This window comes from Euprymna scolopes, chromosome 38, assembly GCF_053919585.1.
Source record: "Euprymna scolopes isolate OS-2025 chromosome 38, ASM5391958v1, whole genome shotgun sequence".
Taxonomy (NCBI): domain Eukaryota; kingdom Metazoa; phylum Mollusca; class Cephalopoda; order Sepiida; family Sepiolidae; genus Euprymna; species Euprymna scolopes.
Window position 1 is genome coordinate 54,382,021 of NC_136519.1, and position 23,624 is coordinate 54,405,644.

Below are 23,624 nucleotides of genomic sequence, written 5' to 3' on the forward strand. Positions count from 1 at the left end.
ACAATGTCCAGAGACCGGCTAGATATTATTTTCAGTGAACAGCTCCTCTGGGTGGCTGAACAAAGGCCCAAGTTAGTCAGATATGAAGAGACCCCAGAGAAGTAGGAGCAAGTGTAGGAGTTGGAGTTGAACATTTGAAATGGGCCTAATGGTTTTCGAGAGAACTATGAGGCAATTGAATTAATGTACTTCTCCGGGCCTAAGTGTAATAGAACTTGGGTGTTTCAGTTTGGTCAAGTGAAGATCTCAGACTGTCATTCAACTAAGTAGATAGCTAAGACTGTAATCTCCATAAGAAAAAAAAAGTAATATCACCCTTAGAACAAGTTTCGAAAAAAACATTAAAATTTTTTTAAGGAAACAATATTAAAAAACATCAAAAAATAAAAAAAACAATATTAAAAACAAACAATATAAAAATAAAAAACTATAAAAAAATAAAAAAACTTTATTATCCAAGTTAATAACAAAGTTTGTGTATAAAGTTTTTTTTACTGTAATCTCCATAAGAAAAAAAAAATAATATCACCCTTAGAACAAGTTTCGAAAAAAACATTAAAAAATTTTTTAAGGAAACAATATTAAAAAAACATCAAAAAATAAAAAACAATATTAAAAACAAACAATATAAAAATAAAAAACAATATAAAAAAATAAAAAAAACTTTATTATCCAAATTAATAACAAAGTTTGTGTATAAAGTTTTTTTTATAAATATCACAATTGACCAAAAAATGATAAGATTATTTTATATTATATCCTGACAATGTTTTATGAATTTCTGTTTGCAAAGAATTTGTCCATTTAAATGAAGATGGTGTTTAATAAATATTTCACGTGATCTTGTATTTTTTTTTTTTTTTTTTTCTTATGCTATTCTTATTTTGCTCTCGTTCATATGGAATCCGAATTGAATGTGAAATCTTCCGTTTCTGGAATCAAATCCAAAGATTCATTAACATTTCTTTGTGTCCGGAGAGTGAAGTCTGGATTTCCAAGTTCCAAAGTGAAAGTTTCATCGGAATTGTCTTGTTGGCACTCGGAACTTTCAAAATATTCATCAAATTGACACGTGTTGCGGTCAAATGTTGATGCCGTTTCAAAATCATATCCGGTCGGATTGAAATGATGTGTCCATTGTTTCTCGTCACAGTTTAATGATTGGATGTGGTTGCTATTATTTAACTTTTCATCTTGCACTTTACAAGCATCACTGATGGGAGCAAAATCAGTGCTTTCGTGCGACTCAGAATCATTAAATACTTTATTTGGAAGAATTTCTTTGGAACTTCTAGAGTTAATTGGAAAAGTAGATGGAAATTTCGAGAAATCAGTAAGTGAATCTCCAACACTTTTTTCTTCAAATAAGTTATTTTCACCGAAGGTACTGCAAGATATGTTTCCTTCTTGGGGATTTAAATCAAAAACGCATTCTTTTACTTCATAATTATCGGATTTATAATCAAATTTATTTTTTGGCAACATTTTTCCGTCCGTGGTTTGTGAAGCTTGCTGCCTCTCAATCAATGTCTTTCTATTTGGTGACTTATCAGAATTCGGTACGAAAATTCCTACATCATCTTTTGATGTATGGGTTTCTTTTTGACAATCAGCCAACATATGTTTCTGACAATCGATCAATGTACCGTAGCAATCAATAGATGTTTTCAAGCCTGTTACATTTGGCGGATTTTGGTTAGCCAATCTTATATTTTTTGTTGGCGTGGAAGCATTTTTTGGCGAGTGATTATGAGGTAAAGAATTCTCTGACAATTCAAATTTATCATTAAGAATGCGGTTATTCTTCCCTTTAAAATTTTTTACTTCCGCAGCAGAAAAAGTATTCAGGACAGACAAGTTGGTTGTATCGAATAAAATAGAGTTCCGAACCAAATCGTGAGAAATGTTTTCTGTGTTCATTTCTTTTAACGTTTCAACAGAAATGGAGTCTTTTTCAGAAAAGAAATTTTCTTTTGAAAACTTCTTTTCAGAATGATCAAAATGTTTTCTTTTTAATTTTTCTAAATTTCCTCCATATTCCGAAGAACATTCATTTGGAAAATTGACATTATTTGTTGGCCGTTCACAACTTACAACTTGTTTGAATTCATCTGCATTCGTTTTTATGTTGGCCATGTTTTTCAAAGACGTACCATAAAAATCAGGGTTTATTGTCTCTATGTCTGGTCGTATTTTCTTTTCTACATCTAGGTTTTTTCCGACTCCAAACTTTTGTTCACCTGAAAATAAAAAAAAATATATGAAAAAATGTTTAGCATTTAAAACAGAAATCATCAGGAGTTCAAATTTTTTTGTTCCACTCTGTAAAACATTCAAAGCAAGAATTCATCTTCTTACCACCACTGAAAAAAACAAAAAAAAAAAAAACTTTCCTTTCTTTCCAAACAGAATCTACATGGATTAAATAAGAGTTCTGATTGAAATTCCATATTGATTCCCAAGTTCAACAAAATACACCTAAAAAAGATCGGAGGTTACATCAGCCGAAACATTATGAGAATCACATCCAAGATAATAACAAATAAATCATCATCAGTTTAACGTTTTACATGCCGACTCATGTTGGACGGCTTTTTACTATTGACTTTCAAACTAACTTACCTCTGTCAAGTATTTATTTATGCCTCTTTCTTGCAAATTTGTCCTTATCACTCCCTCTCATGTTTCCCTTGGCCTTCTCCTGCCAACCTTCCCTTCAACATCAACTCTTCTTCACCGACTAACCCAAATAATCCTACCCATTCTTACATCGTCATATTTGGTTTAACATCGGATTTATTTGCCTAGCAATACACATAGCCGTTAAAACGCTTTGGATAATCACAGATTTCAAGGGGTTTTTGCTAAAATAGTCATATTTTAAAAACCAAAGCACTTTAAGTTTTCAAAATACCGTTTTGTTCAGAAATGAATATACTTTCAAATGAATTAGTAAATAATAACATACATTATATATTTTTAGAGTTTTAAGCAAATAAAGTGATAAAAATGTGAACATCATAAAACAGCATTTTCAGTAAGATTTTGTAAGGACCCCCCTGATTTCTAAACATTTGTACCGTGTTTCTGTAAAGAATTTTTTCATGAAATTTGGAAATTAGCCAAAAGAGATGTCATTTTTAATAATTTCGAGTGTCCGAAATTTATTTGACCACTCGTCTTTTTGTTGTGTTAAAAAAAAGATTTCAAAATGATGAGTATTGAAAATTTTGAAAAAAAATTTTCTTCGGACACTCACTATTAAATAAAACAATCTTTTTATTATGTTTATTCGTTAAAAAGATGATTGAACAGTGTTTTCTCTAGTGGTACGTAGCAATTTAAAAACATGATATCCGAAAAAATCGTTATGAATTTGAATCAAGACTTCTGTAGTATTAGTGATAGTAGCAGCAGCAGCAGCAGCGATAACATGGCGTAAACAGACATTTGTTTTTGTTGTTTATTTTTATCCCAAATAGATTTTTTTTTTTAATTGAAAATCTGGTTATAAAAATAATTTCTTACATGTTTAGCTATTTTGTTATCAACCATACAAATATTTTTAAAAATTGGGTAGTAGTAAATTTTAAAATATTTGAACAAGCGAAGATGTGAAATATGATTGTTTTGGTTCATGTGTACGAACGGTACACACACTTCTAATTTTCGTCCCTTAAAAAATGTTTTCAGTGAATTATTATCGAATGGAAACTAATCTACCCGATTATTAAAAAAATAATAAAATAAAAATACAATCAATATTTAAATATTTGTAGGAGGTGCTCAGTTAAAAAATAAAAACGGTAGAAAAAGACATGAAATGTAAATAAACATCAAAATAACATTAATTCAAAATATTTAACAATTTCTCAGCTTTAGCAAAAACTTGTTTCTTTTTTTATATTTAAATAGAATTTAAACACTTGATATTTTTCTGTTAGAGGGACGTCACTTTTTTAAATAACATTTATTTTTGTCTGTTTGTCATAATTCTTGTAAAGTTTCACAATGGGTATCAAACACTCGCTTAAAAAAATAAATAAATAAATAAAATAAAAAAACTCGCATAATTCTATGTCTAATTCTAGGTATGAGTGGCAAGCCTCCTCCTAAAACCTTTAGCCTTAACACTAACGCTAAGTACAAGTGGCAGAGCTCCCCACTAAACAAACTTCCTCTGTGAGCTCATATAAGTGTAAAAAAAAAAAAAAAAAAAAAAAAATGCATAAAAAACGTTTAAAGAAAGTGCACATGATTAATCTCCCATAAAAAAATAAATTGGTCAACTGCCCTAAAACGCTAGGATCGTCTTGAAACAGTGAATTATTTTACATTTATGTGAAACCAACACCCACTCTAAATTCTAAAATTGTTTTTGTTTTGTTTCTATCAAGTCTTCAAGATGTTCACACATTGTTTTCCTTAGCCCTATCATTAACCCCAAGTCAGAGTGGCAACCTCCCCACCTTCTCATAATTGCACAAAGACCCTCTTAAAACCACGCATAATCACCTTTTAGAAAACAAACAAACAAAAAACACCCAGGACTTATCTATCATAGGAAAAGGAGGGGGGGTAACTGCCCTAAAACGCTTGAATAATTCAAAATGGAAAATCATTTTACATTAAATTCTAAAATAATTTTTGTTTATCTTTTATTAAAGTTTTTCAAGTTGTTCACATGCAATTGTCTATAAAGGTAGAATCACATATTTTAGAGAGGTGGTCTGATGAGGAGGGGTAGCAGAAGGTATTAATCTACAATAATACCAAAGAAATATTGCAATATATTCATTTTTAACCAATCCTAGATTTCGATTTCAGTTTTTGGCACATAAAATGCATTACAACTAAACTTTGAGTTTAGTAACTTCTTTTCTTTTAATGAATACATGGCATTTTTAAGCAATCGCAGCATATTTATGTGCATTTACTGCAAATTATTTGGAAACCATTCATTTCTGGAGATTTTTAGTAGCATATTCTGATTCCTTGCACAAAAATACACTTATATGGCAAATTTCATTGCTTAGTCTTGTGTTTTAACAAAGATATAGCATTTTTACTGAAAAAGTAGTGCAAAAAATGTGACAAAACGCATATGGCCTTAAAGAGGGGAAAATATCCAAACGCGCAGGGCATAAAAAAGTCATAACTTCCTTGGATTTTAAAAATTTAAAGATTCTTTTTTAGCTTATCCAGCTCTTTCTATATATACCAATATTGAAATATTTTAAGCCATTTAAATTTTTACATGTGTATTGCTAATTTGCCAATATGTTGGATAGCTTTTAAAATGTAAATTTAAAAATTAAAAAATAATTTTACTTATTTTTATCACTCTTTCTCTCAAATCTACCCTCATCACTCCCAAGTTTTTCTACCAACTCAACTGTTCTACATGTACTAACCCAAGAACTTTCATCCAATCTTTTCAAATCAACGTCACTTGTTCCGCACGCATCTCCCTATACTGTCAGATCTAAATTTGTCTTTAAGATTCATTACACATCCTTCATATCATATGTACATCATATATTTAAATCATATGCATATCATTCCTCGTCATGCAACACATATCCTCAAGCCTCATCAGCCAGGTTTCACTTTCATCATTACACATGCTTGATAGACTTGTCTCTTATATCAATAGAGGCAGTGCTCTGTTGGTTTGTAATGGCAGAAGTTCCCTAAACTTACTCCATCCACTCTTAATTAAAAATTGCATACACATCTAAATTAATATACATATAAATATACATGCAATATGTACCCGTTTAAAAAGAGTTTTTTTCTTTTATTTGTTAATTAAAATAATGCAAAAAAAAAACAAAACACTTTTTAGTAAATAAGAAAGAAAACTAATGTGCATAAAAAATAAGTCAATTGTAATTTATGTGCGCCTTAAAATAAGCATGCAAAAAGTATTTGTCAAAAGGAAATTTACAAAGAAAATGTTTGCAAAAAAGTGACTTTTTAATGTTTTTTTTTTAAATTTCAGTAAAAGTATTAGTTATGCATTAGTAGGTTAAAGTGTTAATACAAACAAAATGGATGCAGTTTAACGTCTTGCCCAGGACTTTTTTTTTCTTCAATATATAGAAGTTTATATACATACAGGCCCGTGAAAAATTATTCAAAGTCGAATCCTCCAACAAGTTTTGAATTATAACGCTTTAACTTTATTCTTGTTGCGGGTTTTGTGAATACATCAACGATATTTTGTTCTGAGGATATGCAATTCAAAATAATGGATTCCTTTTTCACCTCGTTTTTTATGAAATGGTATTTTATATCTATATGCTTAGATCTTTGGTTGATTATCGTGTTCTGTGCTAAGACTATACTGGCTTGATTATCACAATTATCATGGGGCTTTTAGTTAATTCTGGCTCTAAAATAGTCTTTAGGGTATTTTTAAGGTAGAGTGCTTCCTGGGGGCGTGTGTGATCGCGATAAATTCTGCTGCACACATAGAGAAAGATACAATCTGTTGCTTCTTAGATTTCCATGAAATAATAGGCCCATTTTCTGATAATCTGAAATAATATCCAGATATACTTTTTCGATCTTCATCGTTTCCCCAGTCTGAATCTAAAAATCCTTCTAATTTTAGGAGACTTTTTGATTTTCTAAATACTAACTTCTGTTCCCCAGTTCCTTTTAAATAACGAAGGACTTGTTTAGCTCTGTTTAAATCCTTCATTGTCGGTCTTGATAATTTTTGTGAGTTTTGTTACTGTATAGCATATATTAGGTCTCATCGCAGTCATTAAATATACAAGACTTCCTATGATTTCTCGGTATAATTTATCCTCTATTATTTCAGATTCTGTGTGTATATTTTTATTAATATCATTTTCGACTGGTGTAGAGCATTTCTTGCACTCTCCCATTCCAAATTTTAATAGTATCTTGTCAATGTATCTTGATTGATTCATCGTAATAAGTCCTTCACCTTGAATAAATTCTATCCCCAAAAACCAGGATGTTTGGCTAAGATCAGTCATTTTGAATCTTAATTTTCTCTTAACATCTGTCAACATTATGTCACAATTTGATGCGATTAAAATATCATCAACCCATAAAACCAAAATCAGTAGCTTATCGTCTTTGTGTTAGGTATATAAACAGGGGTCCGCTGGGCATTGCTCAAATTGCTGCTCAATCATACAATCGTGAAATACTGCATTCCAACACTTAGAACTCTGCTTTAGACCGTATAATGACTTGTTAAGTCGCCACACGCTATTTTTATCTTTCACCATAAATCCCTCTGGAGGGGTAATATAAATTTCACAGTCTATTGGGGCATTCAAATAAGCATTTTTTACATCCATTTGATGTATGTTTAGGTTATATTTCAATGCGATTTGCAGTAAAATTCTGGTTGTCGTTAGGTTTGTGGTCAGTGAAAACGTAGAAAAATATTCTATACCGTAAATCTGAGAGTATTCTTTAGCAACAAATCTAGCTTTGTACTGTTCAATGCCTGATGCTGTAGTCTTTTTTGTAAAGACCCATCTTGTAGAAGTAACATGTTTATCTTTTAGGCGAGGTACTATCATATAGGTATTATTTTCGGTCAAAGCATCTATTTCTTTTTTCATGGCTATTTTCCATTCATCACAATGTTCTGAATTAATTGCTTCATTAAAGCATTTTCCATGGAATAGCAATAGTCGATTTGATAATCTTTCATATTGTTGACCACAAAAAAAAAAATCGGGCCATCTTCTATTTCTTTTGGGGTATCTTTCAACTTTAACATCATAATCATCATTATGATGAATACTCTTGTCCCCGTCATTTTCTTTGTCTTCATTTGTTTTAATAATTTGAGGAAATATAAATTCATCCTCTTCATAGAACGGGGTCTTGTCTTTAAAATTAAATGTGTCTGTGAATTTTACACATCTGATTCTTTTTATTTTATTTTTCTCTGGAAAAAATACTAAATTGGCTGGACTGTTTTTATCGTATCCAACAAATATACCTCTATCGGTTTTAATATTTAATTTACTCTTTTTGTCTATATATGCGAAGCAAGTTGAACCAAATACATGCATTCGACTTAAATTTAGTTTTCTACCACAGAAAGCTTTGTATGGGATTTTAGAGAGTGTTTTGTTAAATCACCTGTTGCGTATATAGGCAGCCGCCATAAGTGCGTATGTCCAGAAGCTTTTGGGGAGTTTTCATTCAATAAGTAGACATCTTGCTATTTCAAAAAGTGTCTTTCCACAGTCCCGTTTTGGTGTGGCGATCTAGGGATGATTTTTCATGCTTGATACGATGGTTAATTAGTAAAAGTTCAAAGTCTATAGTTATAGTGCAAAAATATTGTAACAGACATGAAAATGGTTAAGAACAATAAATTTACATTAAAAAAAAAATTGGGGATACTTATTTCTATTGAGATAAGTGAAACATGGTAGTTCAAAATAAAATAGCAGGAAAACTTATAAATATACTTAATTATCAGTGAAAATGTGAGCAAAATTTTAATAAAAAATAAAATTAATTTACTATTTAGAGTCCATGAAATCAGGATGACATTTGTATAAAGTCAGCATGACTTAAGGGATAATTTCATGAACACATCATACAATCTTGTCATTTTTTTTTTTTTTTTTTTACATAGGGGTCACCACTTATCAAGGCCCAGAGGCTACTCAGGGATAAGGTTTATTGAGTGTACAGTAGTCAATAGGATAATATCGTAGTAATCGTTAGTAGTAGAAATTTGGTAAATTGGATTACTTAAGGTTCATCAAGAATTTGTTTACATTCGACTTGAAGATAACCAAATTTAGTCAGCTGGAAAACGAGAGAGTTCCATAGGTGTGCAATTCTAAGAAAGAAGCTTTGCTTATGGAATCTACGTCTTGGGTTAGGCACAGATAAAGAGTGGAAAAAATTATTGACAGTGGTTTCAGCTAGAGGAGTGTTTTTCGTGAAAGTTTGGCAAGGGGAGGATCATAGATTGGAGCTCAGACAAGCACTTGCTATGGAAATAACGATAAAGCAGAGACAGGCTTGCAGCATCTCTTCTGTGTAAAAGAGGTTGCAGGGAAGAGAAAAGGGCATCCCCCACTAAGCTATGAAGTCTATTTTGAACTCAAGATGTGGCAACAGTACTCCATCCTTGGATGTACTTGGCTTTTATATATATTGTCATCTGGAGTTCATTGATTTTGAATAATAAATTAATTTTATTTTTTTATTAAAATTCTACTTTATAATATTCTGTAATTTTGGGTGTATACTAATATTTTTCACTGATAAATATGTCCATAAGTTTTCCTGTAATTTTATTTTGTACTTCCATATTTTATTTGAGTTTCAGTAAAATTTTATTGTTTATGCACTAATTTTTTTTAATTAATAAAAACAAAAATACTGAAAGTAGTCGATTTTATAAGAAACATGTTAGATAGGTTTTTCAAGAAACTACAGCAAATAAGATGTAATATAAACTTGGGAACTATGTGTAAAAGGCAAAAAATTGCTCTTTTTTTTTAAATAAAAAAAACAACAAAGCATGATTATATTTTCAAATGAAAACCAGTTTGAAAAGATCAGAGCAATAAGTTTGTTTTGTTTATTTTTCTTTACATTGAAAATAGAAAAAAAATTAAATTTCAGAAAAGTAAATACAAAAAAAACAAAAAAAAAAAACAAATAATAATAATAATAATTTACCAAAAGTGAAAACGAAATCCAGTAAAATTTGAAATGGAAAATTTGAATATCTATATGAGTGTAACATTATGAGGCACGGCACACAAATTAGAATTTGTCTGTATTACAGCATTTGGAAAATAATAATAATTTAAGGTCAAAAGAAAAGAAAAAAATATATTAAGAAATAGCAGAAATGTTAATAAGTTGAAAAAAAAAAATATGAACAAAAGATTAAAATACTGTTCTAAAAGAATTGTGGGTAACAAAATGGGTTGAATTAAACTGTCAAATGATTCAGTCAGCAAACCGACATCAATTCACGCAATCAGTTATTTAAGAGAAGAAACTAGGGGAATCAGAGAAGAGTCTGGAAGCGTAAAAGTATATGAACTGAATAGGGGATAGTTTGTACATTTGTAAAAGAAATTAATGAAAAATAAAATTTTTTTTTTTTTTTTTTAAACAAAATCATTTGGCTTGTTAAATTTGTCAAAGGAAATAACTCCATACTCCAACAAGAAACAAAAAGGTAAATTGGACTATGGCTGTTTCATCAAAATTTTTTAATTAATCAAACAATAAAATTGGTCTTAATCGTATTATATAATTAATTTAAATATTTAAAAAAAATTTATTTACCTTTTTGGACAAATTTAAGAATGCTTGTCTGGTGTTGATTGAGAGGCGCCATATTTTGCGTTAATTTTGGTGTTGACACAAATGAATAAGTGGCATGTTTATAAGCAATTGGATGTTTGCTTGAAACGGAAGGGCAAACCTGAAGATGAAGAAATAAAATAAATAAAACAAAAGTGGGTAAAGTATTTAAACAAGTGTTATATTAATAAATTAAAGTAAACCCCCCCCCCCAAAAAAAAATGAAAATATTTTGTATTAATATTAAAGTGGTGATTATGTGAAACTTTATCCAGAAAAATTTGACATAAAATACAAAGTTGCAGTTGAGTTTTGATTATACCCGAGCTTTGAATTTTATATAAATTTCAATTGGAAAAACAATTTTTTTTAGTAAGAAAGAGAGTTGCAGAGTCAGAGGTTTCAGTTGGAGTTGTAGTCAGGTTTCTAAGAGTAGTCGGAGTCAGAATTTTTTTATCAGACTCCGACTCCTTAAGTTCAATAAAGTTTTTTTTTTTTTTTTTTTTTTTTTTTTAAATAGTTTTCCTGTTTGGTTTTACCAGTTGCACAATTTAGCAGTTTTTGTATTGTTTTGCTTTTATTTTTGGAGATATCTCATATTTTGTATTGTACTGCAATGCTTCTACTTCATCAAGATATTTCAGTCCATCGGATCACTGCAAATCCTGTCTGGACAGCTGTTTTTGTTTTGGCTGTGGATTACATCGGATGACGATCGGATTGTAATCTGAAAGTTATCCAGTTCCTGAATCAAATAGAATTTGGTAATCGGATTAGTCTGGGATCGATCCGGAATTACAATCTAAAAAAAAAAAAAAAAAAAAAAAAAAAAAAAATCAATAAGCAGCAACCCATTCTACTATAGCTCTTTATAGCTTTTTCCTGTTTTTCTTTTGATCGTCTTTTCATAAAGGCAATATTATCTTTTAAAAAATTTCTTTTGTGTCTTTACTTCCCTCTTCTGATGAGAAGCATTTGACTTTGAAATGCCATGGCCTAAAGAGGTTACCCTATCCCTAAATATTGTATTCCCTTTTGAACTGATAGCATAATAAAAATTAATTGTAAATTTTGTATCCCTTTATTACCTTAACTCATTCTATAAAGCTGGTTGAGTGTTTATGTGAGTATATTTATCATAAAAGTGAATTTCAAATGCAAAAAATAATAAACATAAAAGTATTTATAAAATGCTAGCCAAATAGGTGTGGGAGGCTGGTATATGGGTCTGCAGAATAGATTTCCACATAGGGGTCAAAGAGTTGGGAGTCAAAAGTTGAAGATATCAAATAAGTCAGAGTTAGCATCCTAGGAATTCTAGGAGTCAGAGTCGGACTTTTACCATCCGACTCCATAACACTGGTAAAAAAACTATATTTTTTATGAAATCAGTACATCTATCATATAAATCTCACCTGTCTGTTTAAATGTATGTATGTATGTACGTTTATATGTCTGCCTAAGACTCTCAACAGAGGCGACGGATTTTCACGAGATTGGTATCGTCTTGAAGCTCAACCCTTCGGACGACAAATATTGAAAAACTAGCTAAAAACATTAATTCTTTCATTCTCAACTGGGCGCTTTTCTAAAGGGAGGGGTCGCTTTTTTCCCCAATATTTTCAAAAGTCATCCCCTCTTTTCAATTGACTAGCCTTAATTTTAACTTTGGCCACTTCTGGTTAGGTGATGGATGCAACAGCAAAGATACCACTTTTTTTTACGTTCTTTTGCTCCTTCATGGTACGGGTTCAAGCCTACTAATTTTTTTTTCTTTTTGCTCAACACACACCTCCAAACACTCAACAACGTCAGGCACCCAGGCTAGTAAGAAAGTAAAAATGAACAGCATTTGGAATATGATGATCTATGTTGAAACTCTAAAATAACTTTAAAAAGATTCAAAATAAAATATTTAATAAACTATTTATTGAATTACATTTTTGGAAAAGATGCAACTTTAGTTCACACTACACATGTTTGATTTTTTAATTAAATTCTTCAATTAATAGACTTCTAGTTCTTGTTTTTGATAATTCGTTTTCTCTTTCATCTTTTGTGATTGTTATTTTAGTTGATTTGGTGGAGGTCTGTACCTATCCTAAGTAAAAGTGATTTTTGTCAAACGAATTGGATTTGAACCTGGAACAGCCAGGCTTCCAGTCCATGTCACTTGACCACCTTTCCTTTCTCTGAATATGGCAAGATTAACAAATATGGGGGTTTACATTTTATATAAGGGAACTAATTTTCACAAGTAAAATTGGTTAGAATTGTTGATCACTGTCTGCATCTCTCCTACTGACAAGACAGGATTTAATATTAAATATAATAAAAATGAGTAATGTGATCCTTAAAAATAAGTTTCAATCTGATGACCAGAGGAAAATTAAACCAGGACAGATGTATGCAAAAGAGGAAACTTTGTTGGTTTGGTCATATTGAAAGAATGGGTGAGAGTGCTTAGGTTAGTAGATGTAGAACAGTTGAGGTAGTAGGGTCAATTAGCAAGTGAAGGCAAAGAAAAACATGAGAAAAAGCTATAAGTGCAGATTTCAGAGAAAGAGGTATAAACAAAGGCCTGGTCAGAGATAAATTATTTTGGAAGTCAATTTCTAAAAGCCATTAAACACATGCCAACTTGTATAACAGTGATGATTATTTTTTTTTTATTATAATTTTATTTTAGTTTTGATCAAGTCTTCTACACAAACTTCTGGGTTATAGTATTGACAGGTTTTGACATTAGATCTTTCATTCTGATCGAAGCTTGCAAGTAACTTTGGATGGTGTCTCTTCATTCTCTTTTCCTATCAATGCTGGGATTCCTCAGGGCTTGATTCTAGGTCCAACAGTGTTTTTTGTCAACATTAATGATCTTCCAGAGAATATCATTCAGGAAATTCACATATCGATGTTGATAACACTATGCTTTATTTTGGTCTTGCTTCTCATCCATTGTCATCGGATCAATTGAAATACGCAGCTTATCTAAAAGTTGATTTGGGTTCAGTTGTTGATTGGAGCACAAAAAGACTTGTTTCATTTAAGCCTGTTAAGACTTGTTTGTGTCTTTTAATCGTAGACATGTTCCTTTTCTTCCAGATATTCTGACAGATAGCTTGTTATTGAGGAGGAAAAAAAAATATTGACCAAAACTTTTTGATCTTTCTTTTTTATCAAATCTTTCTTGGAGTTCATATGCTTCTTGTAAAGTCTCTATTCATTTTAAACACTTTCTTATGCTTGAAGCTACAAATCTACTAGCTGGCCATCTTAGAAGTACTGTTGTCATATTTATGAATCCATCCTAGTTGAGGAGTTTTTGATAAGGTGCAGAAATGTATCTAATTTAACTGACCTCCCCATCTTTCTTCTTTGCAACCTCTCTTTCAGATGTGATACTGCTAGTCTCAGTCTTTTTTATAAATACAATTATGGCAGGAGTTCTTCAGAATTATGCGATCTATTCCCTGCTTCCTTTGTTCCAGCTCATTTGACTCGTTGGTCTAGTGGTCTCGATCAATTCACTGTTTTTATACTTGATTGGAATACAGCTTTATATTCAAGTAACTTCTTTCCAGGAACTGCAGTTTTGTGGAATTCTCTTTCTGCTGAATGTTTTCCTTTTATCTATAGCTTTGGTCTTGAAAGACCAAGATCAATAGACATCTGTCCTTGCAATAATCAGCTTTCATTCTTGTCAGCTCCTTACACCAAGTGGCTTCATGACTTGTCTGCAGTGATTTCCATAAAAAAAAGTCATGTTTCTATAAACAAATTATCCTCTTAGATGTCTCTTATTTTTATAATTTAATTTTAATCTACCGATCTATCACCCTCATCCATTCTTTCAACATGACTGAAATAAACTGATAAAAATGCTTATGTACAACTCGATAAATATCATTCTTTATATATTTTTAAATTATTACTGTTAAAAAAGAAAAAGTCTATTTGAGAACGGCTTCTAGTTTTCAAACAGAAAACTAACAAGCAGTGTTTATCAAGAAAACGGTCCCTTCATAATTTTGGATCAATTTTGGCGAAATTAAAATAAAATCAATTGTGTAAAAATATTTTAGAAGTATTTTCAAACAAACAAAAAAAATATATTTTTATAAAAAAAATTGTTTGATTTGATTATTTGTAATAAAAAAAATAAAAATTCCTAATTATAAAAATCAATTTGATTTTTTTTATCTGCTAATAAAAAAACTAATGAGAACAAATTATTAATTTCCCCTATCTAAAAAGTAATGGGTAACAGTTTCTTGATAAACACCGTTTTTTAATCCCAAACTGGAAGCCATCATCAAGTAGACTGTTCCCATTTACAATGCCTCCCCACGGGACAGAGTTAGACACCAGGGTCGTTTTTTAATGTGGAGAAAAGGAACAAAAATAAAAATTGCCTCAGTCGTAAAGGATTTCCCCTCCACTAACAGAACAAGAAATTGAAGTGTAGATCTGAAGAACAGATACTACACTTTGATCTTGACCCGAAGGCCAGGTTTCTCTTTTACTAAATTACTTTATAATAAAGACGTAATTATTTATGATCAGTGTGCGTCATGTCCATGTACATATGTCGGCGGGTTACAATCCAAAAATGTCTCTGAAGCAAGGGAGACAACTTTTCCTTTATTCTTTTCAAAATGGAAAGCTATACCATCTAATAATGACCAAACTAAATATCTTGTGCTGCACGCATCTACACATACTGTCCATATTTAATCTTTCTCTGAGGTCATCAGGTCTAAACTTACCTTTAAGACTCATATTACTCATCAAGCATATCAAGGTTATGCTGGGGAAAGCGGGAGGCATAGTTACTATACAATGCGACACAATGGAGTGTAAATATCTCCATTGGACGATTTGTAAGAAGTTGAATATCGAATGCAGCAACAAGTGCTGGGAACATGTTTACCAGAAAGAACAGTTGGAAATAAGTCATACACCGTCCACTATGATTATACAATTCCTACAGCTGCATACCTAGAAAACAAAGCTATTAAACTTGACAAAATGATATGAGACAAGAAGAAGAAAGAAGCAACCTTAGTAGAAGTTAGTGTACCTAACGATGCTGGGTTAAACAGAGATGAGAAGAAAAAGTAACAAAATACAAGTCTTTAATTTTTCAGAAAATCTCCATCATTCCAGTAATTATAAGAGTAATCAGACTCATAAAAACGAATTTCAAAAACTATCTGACAAATATACCTGATGAACCAAGTGCAAGAAAGATACAAACAATTGCACTTAAAGGGACGGTTAGAATATTAAAAAGATCTCTTGGCTGGAATATACAAGATAGCAGGTGAATGTCTGGCATCTGGTACAGAAGATATGGCGATTGAGCAAACAAAAACAAGAATATAGTTTTTAATAAAATGATTGAATAATGAATGTGTATTCAAGGTTTTAAAAATCAAATCTATTTGAAAAAAAAAAAAAAATGAAAATAAAAAAATTCCTCACTTTTTTCTTGTTTCTCGTAGACAACCATCCTTCACAATTTTCTTCATTTGAACGCCTTTTCATTTCTGCAATCTGTTTCATAAAAGCAAATATTTATTATTATAAAGATATTTTTTTTTAAACACAAACTTTTAGTTTTCAATCAAAACTGTAGAATAATGCACGCATCACTTTTAATGATTTAGAAAAAGATTGGACTTTTACTTCAGGATTTTTTAGATGAGGATTGATAATTTCTATTATTGGGACTACTGCTTTCATCTTGGCTGTTATTCTCATAACATTTTCAATCCTCAGTGCAGACGATACTAAGAATACAATTACAAATTATTCAAGTACCCTACCCGGTCATGGCTGACGGAAAGAGAGCAAGTTTCTCATGGATTAAATACAGGGTTCTGTTTGAAATTTCATGCAGGTTACCCAGACTGACAGAACGAATCTCAAGTCTGACAAGATACACTTGAGAAACCATTACAGAGTTGATATCTTAAGTAATTTGTAATTGTATTCTTAGTATCCTTCACACTGAGGATTTCAATCTTTCAACCTCAAAAAACTGTGACTTTTTTTTTTTTTTTACACAGTGATCACCACTTATCAAGGCCCGGAAGCCACTCAGGGATAAGGACTTTACGCCACATGTCTTTACTGATAAAAATGAGAACATCACGCCAAACAATATATGTACTTCATACTATTCAAACTTCTATTCTCATCTTGGTTGTTGTTGTTATCACGTTTTGGTCAATGTAACTTCTGAAGTCAGAATAATTCAAATAATACAAATTATCAATAAAAGTTTCTAAACATAAGATTGTTAGGATTGCAACGCATTCACCCTGTTGGGGTTGAGTTGACTTCTTTTCTGGCGTGCACTACATGTTAAATGGGTTACATGTTGAATTACATTCAATAAAAACAGACATTTCACCCGATTCTCTTGAAAACTGTTTATGAAAATTAGAAAGTTATCAATACCATTCTTGTACAAATTGTAAATTAAAGTTTCCCTTAACATGTTTAGATAAAAATCTGGTACTGATCCAGAAACTGACAAGCAGTGTTTATCAGAAAACAGTCCCTCATTATTTTTGGTCTTCTAGAGTTTGGCAGAATTCTTAATTTCATTAGTTTGAACATGTAGGTAATTTGTTAAACAGAAAATTTGTGAAGAGACATTTTTTTTTTTAAATATTTTGTTAAGAAAGTTAGTTCTTGAAATGGCAAACAATAAAATGGTTGGCAAGAAACAAAAATGCCAAAAATGCCAGTGGGCAATGTATTGTTGAAATCTAAAAATACAAAATACTTTCATAGCTATTTACTGTTGGCCATACACAAAATGCAATCAAATAAAAATATATTGGTTGAGTCCTTTTTTTGAATACTAGAAATTAAATATTTTAATTTTTTTACATTTCTATTTAGAAAGAAAAACTATTACACTATTTACAAAATAAAATAAAGTTTAAAATATAACTATTTAAAAATAAATAAAATAAAGCCAATTATAAAAACAAGTTCAGGCATTTTTCACAAGAGCCAACAAAACAAAAACATATGCAATAAATAAATGTTACTAAAGGCAAGATAAGTGACTCTTCTACTTACCTGTATATGCTTTAACTTATTTTAAAGTGTTTATTTACTTTGAAACCAAAGTTGTGTCAAGTCTGTTGAAGTTAGAACAAAAAAAGAGTCTGTTTTGTTATTGCCATGTAGACCCTCACTAATCGCTGAAAAATCGAAAATGAAAATACACTGGTAGAACATTACATTTTTGCATGATTGATGAGATTTATTGGATGGGTTTCTATCATTAATTTGTTTAATTTTCGATCCAATATTGAGAGTCCAAAAAGCTAAATTGCTGGGGGGTTCTTTTTTGTTCTAACTCAAACTTGACAATACTTTTTTTTTTCAAAATAAATCAATTCTTTAAAATAAGTTAAAACACAAAAGAAATTTATCCAGGTAGGTAGAAGAGTAATTGGCAGATATGCAGTTTAGGTAGTAAACATAGCCTCTAACCCTTGTATAACAAAAAGGGACCCCTTGTCATATTACACCATTTTGACATCACCTAAATAGTCGTAAATGATCGATTCATTCATTTCATTTTCTATTTTTCACTTAAAGCAATACATTATTTTATGTCTAAATCATGTTAATAAATTTTAAAAAGAAGAAACTGGCTGCTCATTTTACATTAAATTTATATACAAAAGTGATCCAGACTTTTTGAAAAAGTAATTTCCTTATATCATGAAAACTATTTCTCTGCGCCACTTTTAAATGTTATATTCGTTTTGAACATCCCCGAAAACTTATAAAAATCGTCATTGTAAAGAATCTTGACATTGACTTTTTTTTTTTTTTTTTTTTTTAAATTGTTAAGTGAAAGTACAACCCTCCCCCATTACCCAATTTTAATGAAATTGTCGGTATTTATCAAATAATGATCGCGGAATATAATGAATGAATTATTTTTTATTTAAATCTTAGTGGAAATGTATTATTTTGTTTAAACAAAAACTACCTTTATTAAAGTTATGGTTTTCAGTAGTAAATAAAAGATGCAAGAATTTATTTTTGCTTTTTGTATATAAATAAAGCATCGTAATTTGTAACAATAAAAATAAAATAAAATAATTTTTACAGGGACATTACGAAAAAAGCCCCTAAAGTCCGTATTAATGAATTCAATATAACTCACAGAAAAATTAATTTCTCAAACTACCGATATTACCATTTACCAATTAAGCATTGGTTATTTAATATTTTCACAAAAAAAAAAAAATTATAATTGCAAAAAAATATTTCCACTTTTTTTAAATTACAGGTTTCGCATAATTTTTATATGCAAGATTTTAATAATTTCCTTGCTCGCAAGAATGTGAAACTTTCGGCGTAACATATGTTTTGTATAATATTGAACAATAATTTTTTAAAAAATTAATTTAAAAACAGCAACATAGAAAAATAATTAAATTAAAAACTGGAAAAATTTATACAAACGTTCAGAATAGGAATGTATGAATGCACGTCTGGAAAAAAAAAAAAGAAAAATATCACACACCTTCCTCCCTTTTAATTACATGACGTCATGTTCAAAGTCTTTTGACTGCCTCAAATTTTGGGCCTTCGTATATTCTGTGTATGCAAAATTTTAGTTTGTTGCGTTTTGCAAATGGCAAAATCACTCGGCTTTGGGGCTAATTAATGTTGTATGTTTTGTACAAACAAGGTGCTTGTTTTTTTATTCAATTCAATATCTTAGGACTTCACTAATTATCTTTGAAATTAGACCCAGAAAACTAATATTTATCTTTTAAAGGATTTTTACAATTAATTTATTTAACTTCAAAATTTAGCTGAATTTGTGTAGCTCGCCGTGAAAACATTTTTCATAACTTATTTTTTCACGTGTACAAATATTTTTTTCCTTTTAGAAATTAAGTTTAGTCCTTAATCTTTCAAATACAATCAAAAAGAAGTCGGAAACCTACAAAAAAATTATGATAAATCGGTTTTCAAAACTAGGTTCCCTATCTTTGTCCGAAAACATTATTTTTATTTGAATCTTAGTGCAAATGTATTATTTTGTTTAAACAAAAATCACTTTTACTAAAGTTATGCTTTTCAGTAATAAAAAAAAGAAAGGTAAATGTTACCTTACGCTACAGCAAAAGACCGACCACTCAAATTTGTTTTTTTAGGGGTACTCGTGGTCACTGACAACGAATCTGATAATCAAACCCGTCGCAAATTTGCCGTTTACATGGTATGAACCCCTGGACCCTGGGATTATTTTGTGCCATTTCACTGCCTTCAGTAGTGTTTTCTTATAGTGAAGTGATTTATCACATCACGGAAGAATCTTTAGTAGACATTAATGTTACCTTACGCTACAACAGAACACCGACCACGCTAATTTGTTTCTTAAGGCTGCTGACAACGAATTTGATAATCAAACCTGGCCACCACCACCCCCACCCCTCAATGAAAACAGAATTTTTGTGAAATATTGAACAGTATTCTACTTGGTAAATGTCGGCGCCTTACTTATTGAAAAACGGACACCCCTAACATGAAACTGCGAATAAAATATAAAAAATTCGTAATTTCTCCTTTAAAAGTGGGTTATTTTTTTCTCTATACTTCCAAAATAAACTATTAAAGTTGTTTTAAAATTAATAGAAATTTTTTTTTGTTTTTTTTAAAACAGTAATGAAATTAATTGAATTTTACGAGCTCAGTATTTTTCACTTTTTAAACTTTAAAAATCTATCAAATTTTTTCTATTCATTCAATTTTTACAATATTTTCAGGGTCAATGTGAAATTTTATGCTCTTTCCAATAAACCGAATATAATATTTTAGACAAAGGTTTTTTTTAATTCATGCCCCCCCCCATTTTCAAGTGTCTATTAAAAAGTAAATAATTAATTTACTCACCAAAGTTTTATATATCACAAATTGAAGATAAAAGATCAATAAATAATATATTCAAATTTAAAACAAAAAAAAAGTAGTGTTTTTTAGAAATTTACCTGTAAAGTCCGAAGTTTAAAACCATTTTTTTAAAAAAAACATGTTTTTGTTTTTAATGAAACCTTGGTCCTTGCTCCTTTAATTGAAAAAAAAATAGGGCTTGAATTACATTTTTTGAGGAGTTATAACTCCTCAAAAAATGTAATTCAAGCCCTATTTTTTTTTTTGGAAAGATGGGGTGGAATTATTCAATATTTTTCACAAAATTTCTGACACACCTACAGAAGCACCTGTTAAACTACACAAGTTCTATAATTGAATACCCCCTCCCCCAAAAAATGAATAGAAAACATAAAAATATGCTTTTCTAAACTTGTGAAAACTCTTTTAGATCAATTAAAAAGCATTAAAAACTATGTAAAAAAAACAAAAACGAACCACATTTTTTAAAACTATATTATTTCAAATGTCCACAAAAAGATTCCTCCATGTGATAAGTCACTTCACTACGTGCATGCATCATGTAAGAAAACACTACTGAAGGCGGTAAAATGGCACAAAATAGTTCCAGGATCCAGGAGTTCATACATGCAAACGGTAAATTTACGACGGGTTTGATTATCAGATTCGTTGCCAACAAAAAACAAATTAGAGTGGTCGGTGTTCTGTTGTAGCATCAGGTAACATTTACCAAATAATTAAATTAAAAAATGGTAAACATTATACAAACGTTTATGATAGGAATGTATGGATGCACGACTAAAAAAAAAATTTTTTTTTAAAAAGAAAGAAAATTAGCACTCCTACCTCCCTATAACTACCCAACGTCATTTTCAGATAGCCTTTTGACTTTCTGTCATGTTGGGCTTCTAATCCACATGTAGACGGCTTTGTTTACGTTTGCTTAAGCAAAGTTAGAATCTCTCGCTTTTGGGGCTAATTAAAGTAATTTTTTTATTTTTGTACAAACAAAATTTAATTCAGTATGATTTTACTAATTATCTTTGAAATTTATGAACTATATTTTGGCAGAACATTTTAAGAACATAACAATGCCAAATTTGACCATAAAAAGACCAATCTGTCAAACCTTAAAAAAGGCCAAATTTTAAAAGCAATGCGGCGGCCTCGAATGTCGTACATTTAGTCTAATAAAAAAAATATGAAAAAATAATAAAAATGAAATTTTTTCTGGTTTTATTTCAACTTTTAGGTTTGATAATGTGTTTTTATATGTATGTTTTTCGAGCTGAATAAACATGTTACATTAAATAAAAATACTAAAAAAGTATCTAGTTAGATAGAAAAGTAACTTATCTCGCCTTTGATAGCATTTACTTGTTATATATTTGTTTTTTGACAACTTTTTCGATCTACGTGTACAGTAATACAAAACCGATATCTTTTTACTTTTTACGCGCGTTTATTCAAAGGGGTTAGGTTTTCCCTCGACATCGGTAACAGACCCACCTTTCCCCAAACTCAAAACAAGGCTGGTTTTTCGGACCACATTTTTATACAATAACCCTTCAGGCCATTAAATTGCGGTTTTACCAATTTTAAAACTAAAAATCGAATAATTGTTGCTTTTAAAAAAGCTATTTTTTTTTTTAAATTGTCTAAGAAAAATGAATGAACACGAAATCAACGATCAAATGAAACTTTGGTACTCACTACTGCACTAGCAGTATCAGAAATTTGGGGGAATTTTTGACACCCCTAACAGAAAACTGCGATTAAAATATAGAAAACTCGTAATTTCTCTTTCTAAAGTGGGTTATTTATTTTCTTTATAGAATATGCTTCCAAAATAAACTATTTAAGTTGTTTAAAAAATAATAGAAATATTATTTTTCATTGTTTAAAAAACATTGTTTACAAAGTGCGTGCGTACGTTCTGGGAAGCCATTTTGTTACGTAATGAAATCAATTGATTTTTATGAGATGAATATTTTTCAATTTTTAAACTTTAAAAATCTATCAAAATTTTCCTATTCGTTCAATTGTTACGTTTTTTTCAGGGTCAATGTAAAATTTTATGCTCTTTCCGATAAACTTTGCACTTTTTTTTTTTTTAAGTATTTTCAAGTTCAATTAAAGTTTTATATGCGTTTTTATTAAATTGTAAGGTACATAATAGGTACAAAACACCCTCCCCATGTTAAGAATGGCTTTCTAAATAATCACATTATTATTTCATCACGGACCAATAAGTGCACTAGTATCGAAACTTCATTTAATTTCTTCAAAAGCCATTTTCATACTTTTACATAATACGCACCGTACTTTTAAATACCATTTTCAAGTAAAATTCAGTTTTTTTACGGTAGCTTTTGTTTTATTTAATTGTTAGATGAAAATACAGAATAGTTACAACGCCTTTCGCCTCTCCCTATGTTAAAAATAGGTTTCTATATAATAATGTTCAGCACCGTCCGTGTTCTGTTTAAATATTGTCATTTTAAATAATAAAATATTTGAGAAATATGTTACAAACCTTGAAGAAAGTCGACCCACAAGCGACCGGTGATGATGGTGTGAAAATCTAAATTTCGCGCGTTATGCGATTATCTCCCCTTGATTATTTCTACCATTTCAAATTTAAAAGATTTTTTTATAATTTTTAAAATTATTAGATAATTCGAATGTATGTGTTTTTTTTTTTGTTTTGTTTTCGTTTCTTTTTTTCGCCTCTACGTGATTTGCACATAATTATTTTACTATTCACTATTAATTTATTATTGATTGAAATAAAATAAAATAAAAACGACTTTATTTTAAAATGACAGAATCAAATCCATTACAATGCATTTTGTTTTCTTTGTAAAAATAAAAAGTCAGCCATTTTAACTTTTTGTTAATAGCTAAGAAAAAAATGAATTAAATAGCCGAATAGAAAGTAACTTCAAAATTCCTAGCAAATTCAATTCAGTTGAATTTACTTGACAAAAAAATAAAACAAGCATGTTCTAATTGTCATATAAGGAAAGGATGGTAGAATTTACACAGAACTGTCCAAATTCACCTTCAATTGTTGTATTTAATACCTTACTTAGAAGTTTGTTCCAAGGGCCAGGGATTCTCATTTAATTAAAAAAAAAATGCAATTTTTGGAAGCTATGTAAATTTAATAACTTTATAAGGAGAAATAAAAAAAAAAAAACATTAGCTTAGCAATAATTAGTTATAGTTTTAACAATGGTGAATAATTTAATGACTGAACAATACCAAAATAATTAACTTCACTTTGAAGATCCTATTTAAACAAAAACATATATTTGGGTTATATTCAG

At 30.0% G+C, this 23,624-nt stretch overlaps 2 protein-coding genes across 17 annotated transcripts in view; one reads left to right on the forward strand and one right to left on the reverse strand.

The window, feature by feature from the left end:
- Positions 1–23,624, forward strand: part of LOC145263147 (putative monocarboxylate transporter 5) — a 643,731-nt gene that overhangs the window by 518,433 nt on the left and 101,674 nt on the right. The gene's annotated exons all lie outside the window — the stretch shown is intronic.
- On the reverse strand, positions 647–22,928 carry LOC145263145 (uncharacterized). Of its 2 annotated transcripts, XM_080120120.1 has the most exons (5): positions 22,829–22,928; positions 17,449–17,573; positions 15,835–15,906; positions 10,330–10,468; positions 647–2,240 (listed from the first exon to the last, which is right to left on the reverse strand). In XM_080120120.1, the coding sequence occupies exons 3-5, from the start codon at positions 15,895–15,897 to the stop codon at positions 895–897; spliced, it is 1,548 nt and encodes a 515-aa protein (XP_079976246.1). In that variant the 5' UTR covers positions 15,898–15,906; positions 17,449–17,573; positions 22,829–22,928; the 3' UTR covers positions 647–894. The 2 variants fall into 2 exon arrangements, with proteins under 2 accessions (XP_079976246.1, XP_079976245.1); XM_080120119.1 differs by lacking the exon at positions 17,449–17,573 and having other exon boundaries at positions 22,829–22,922.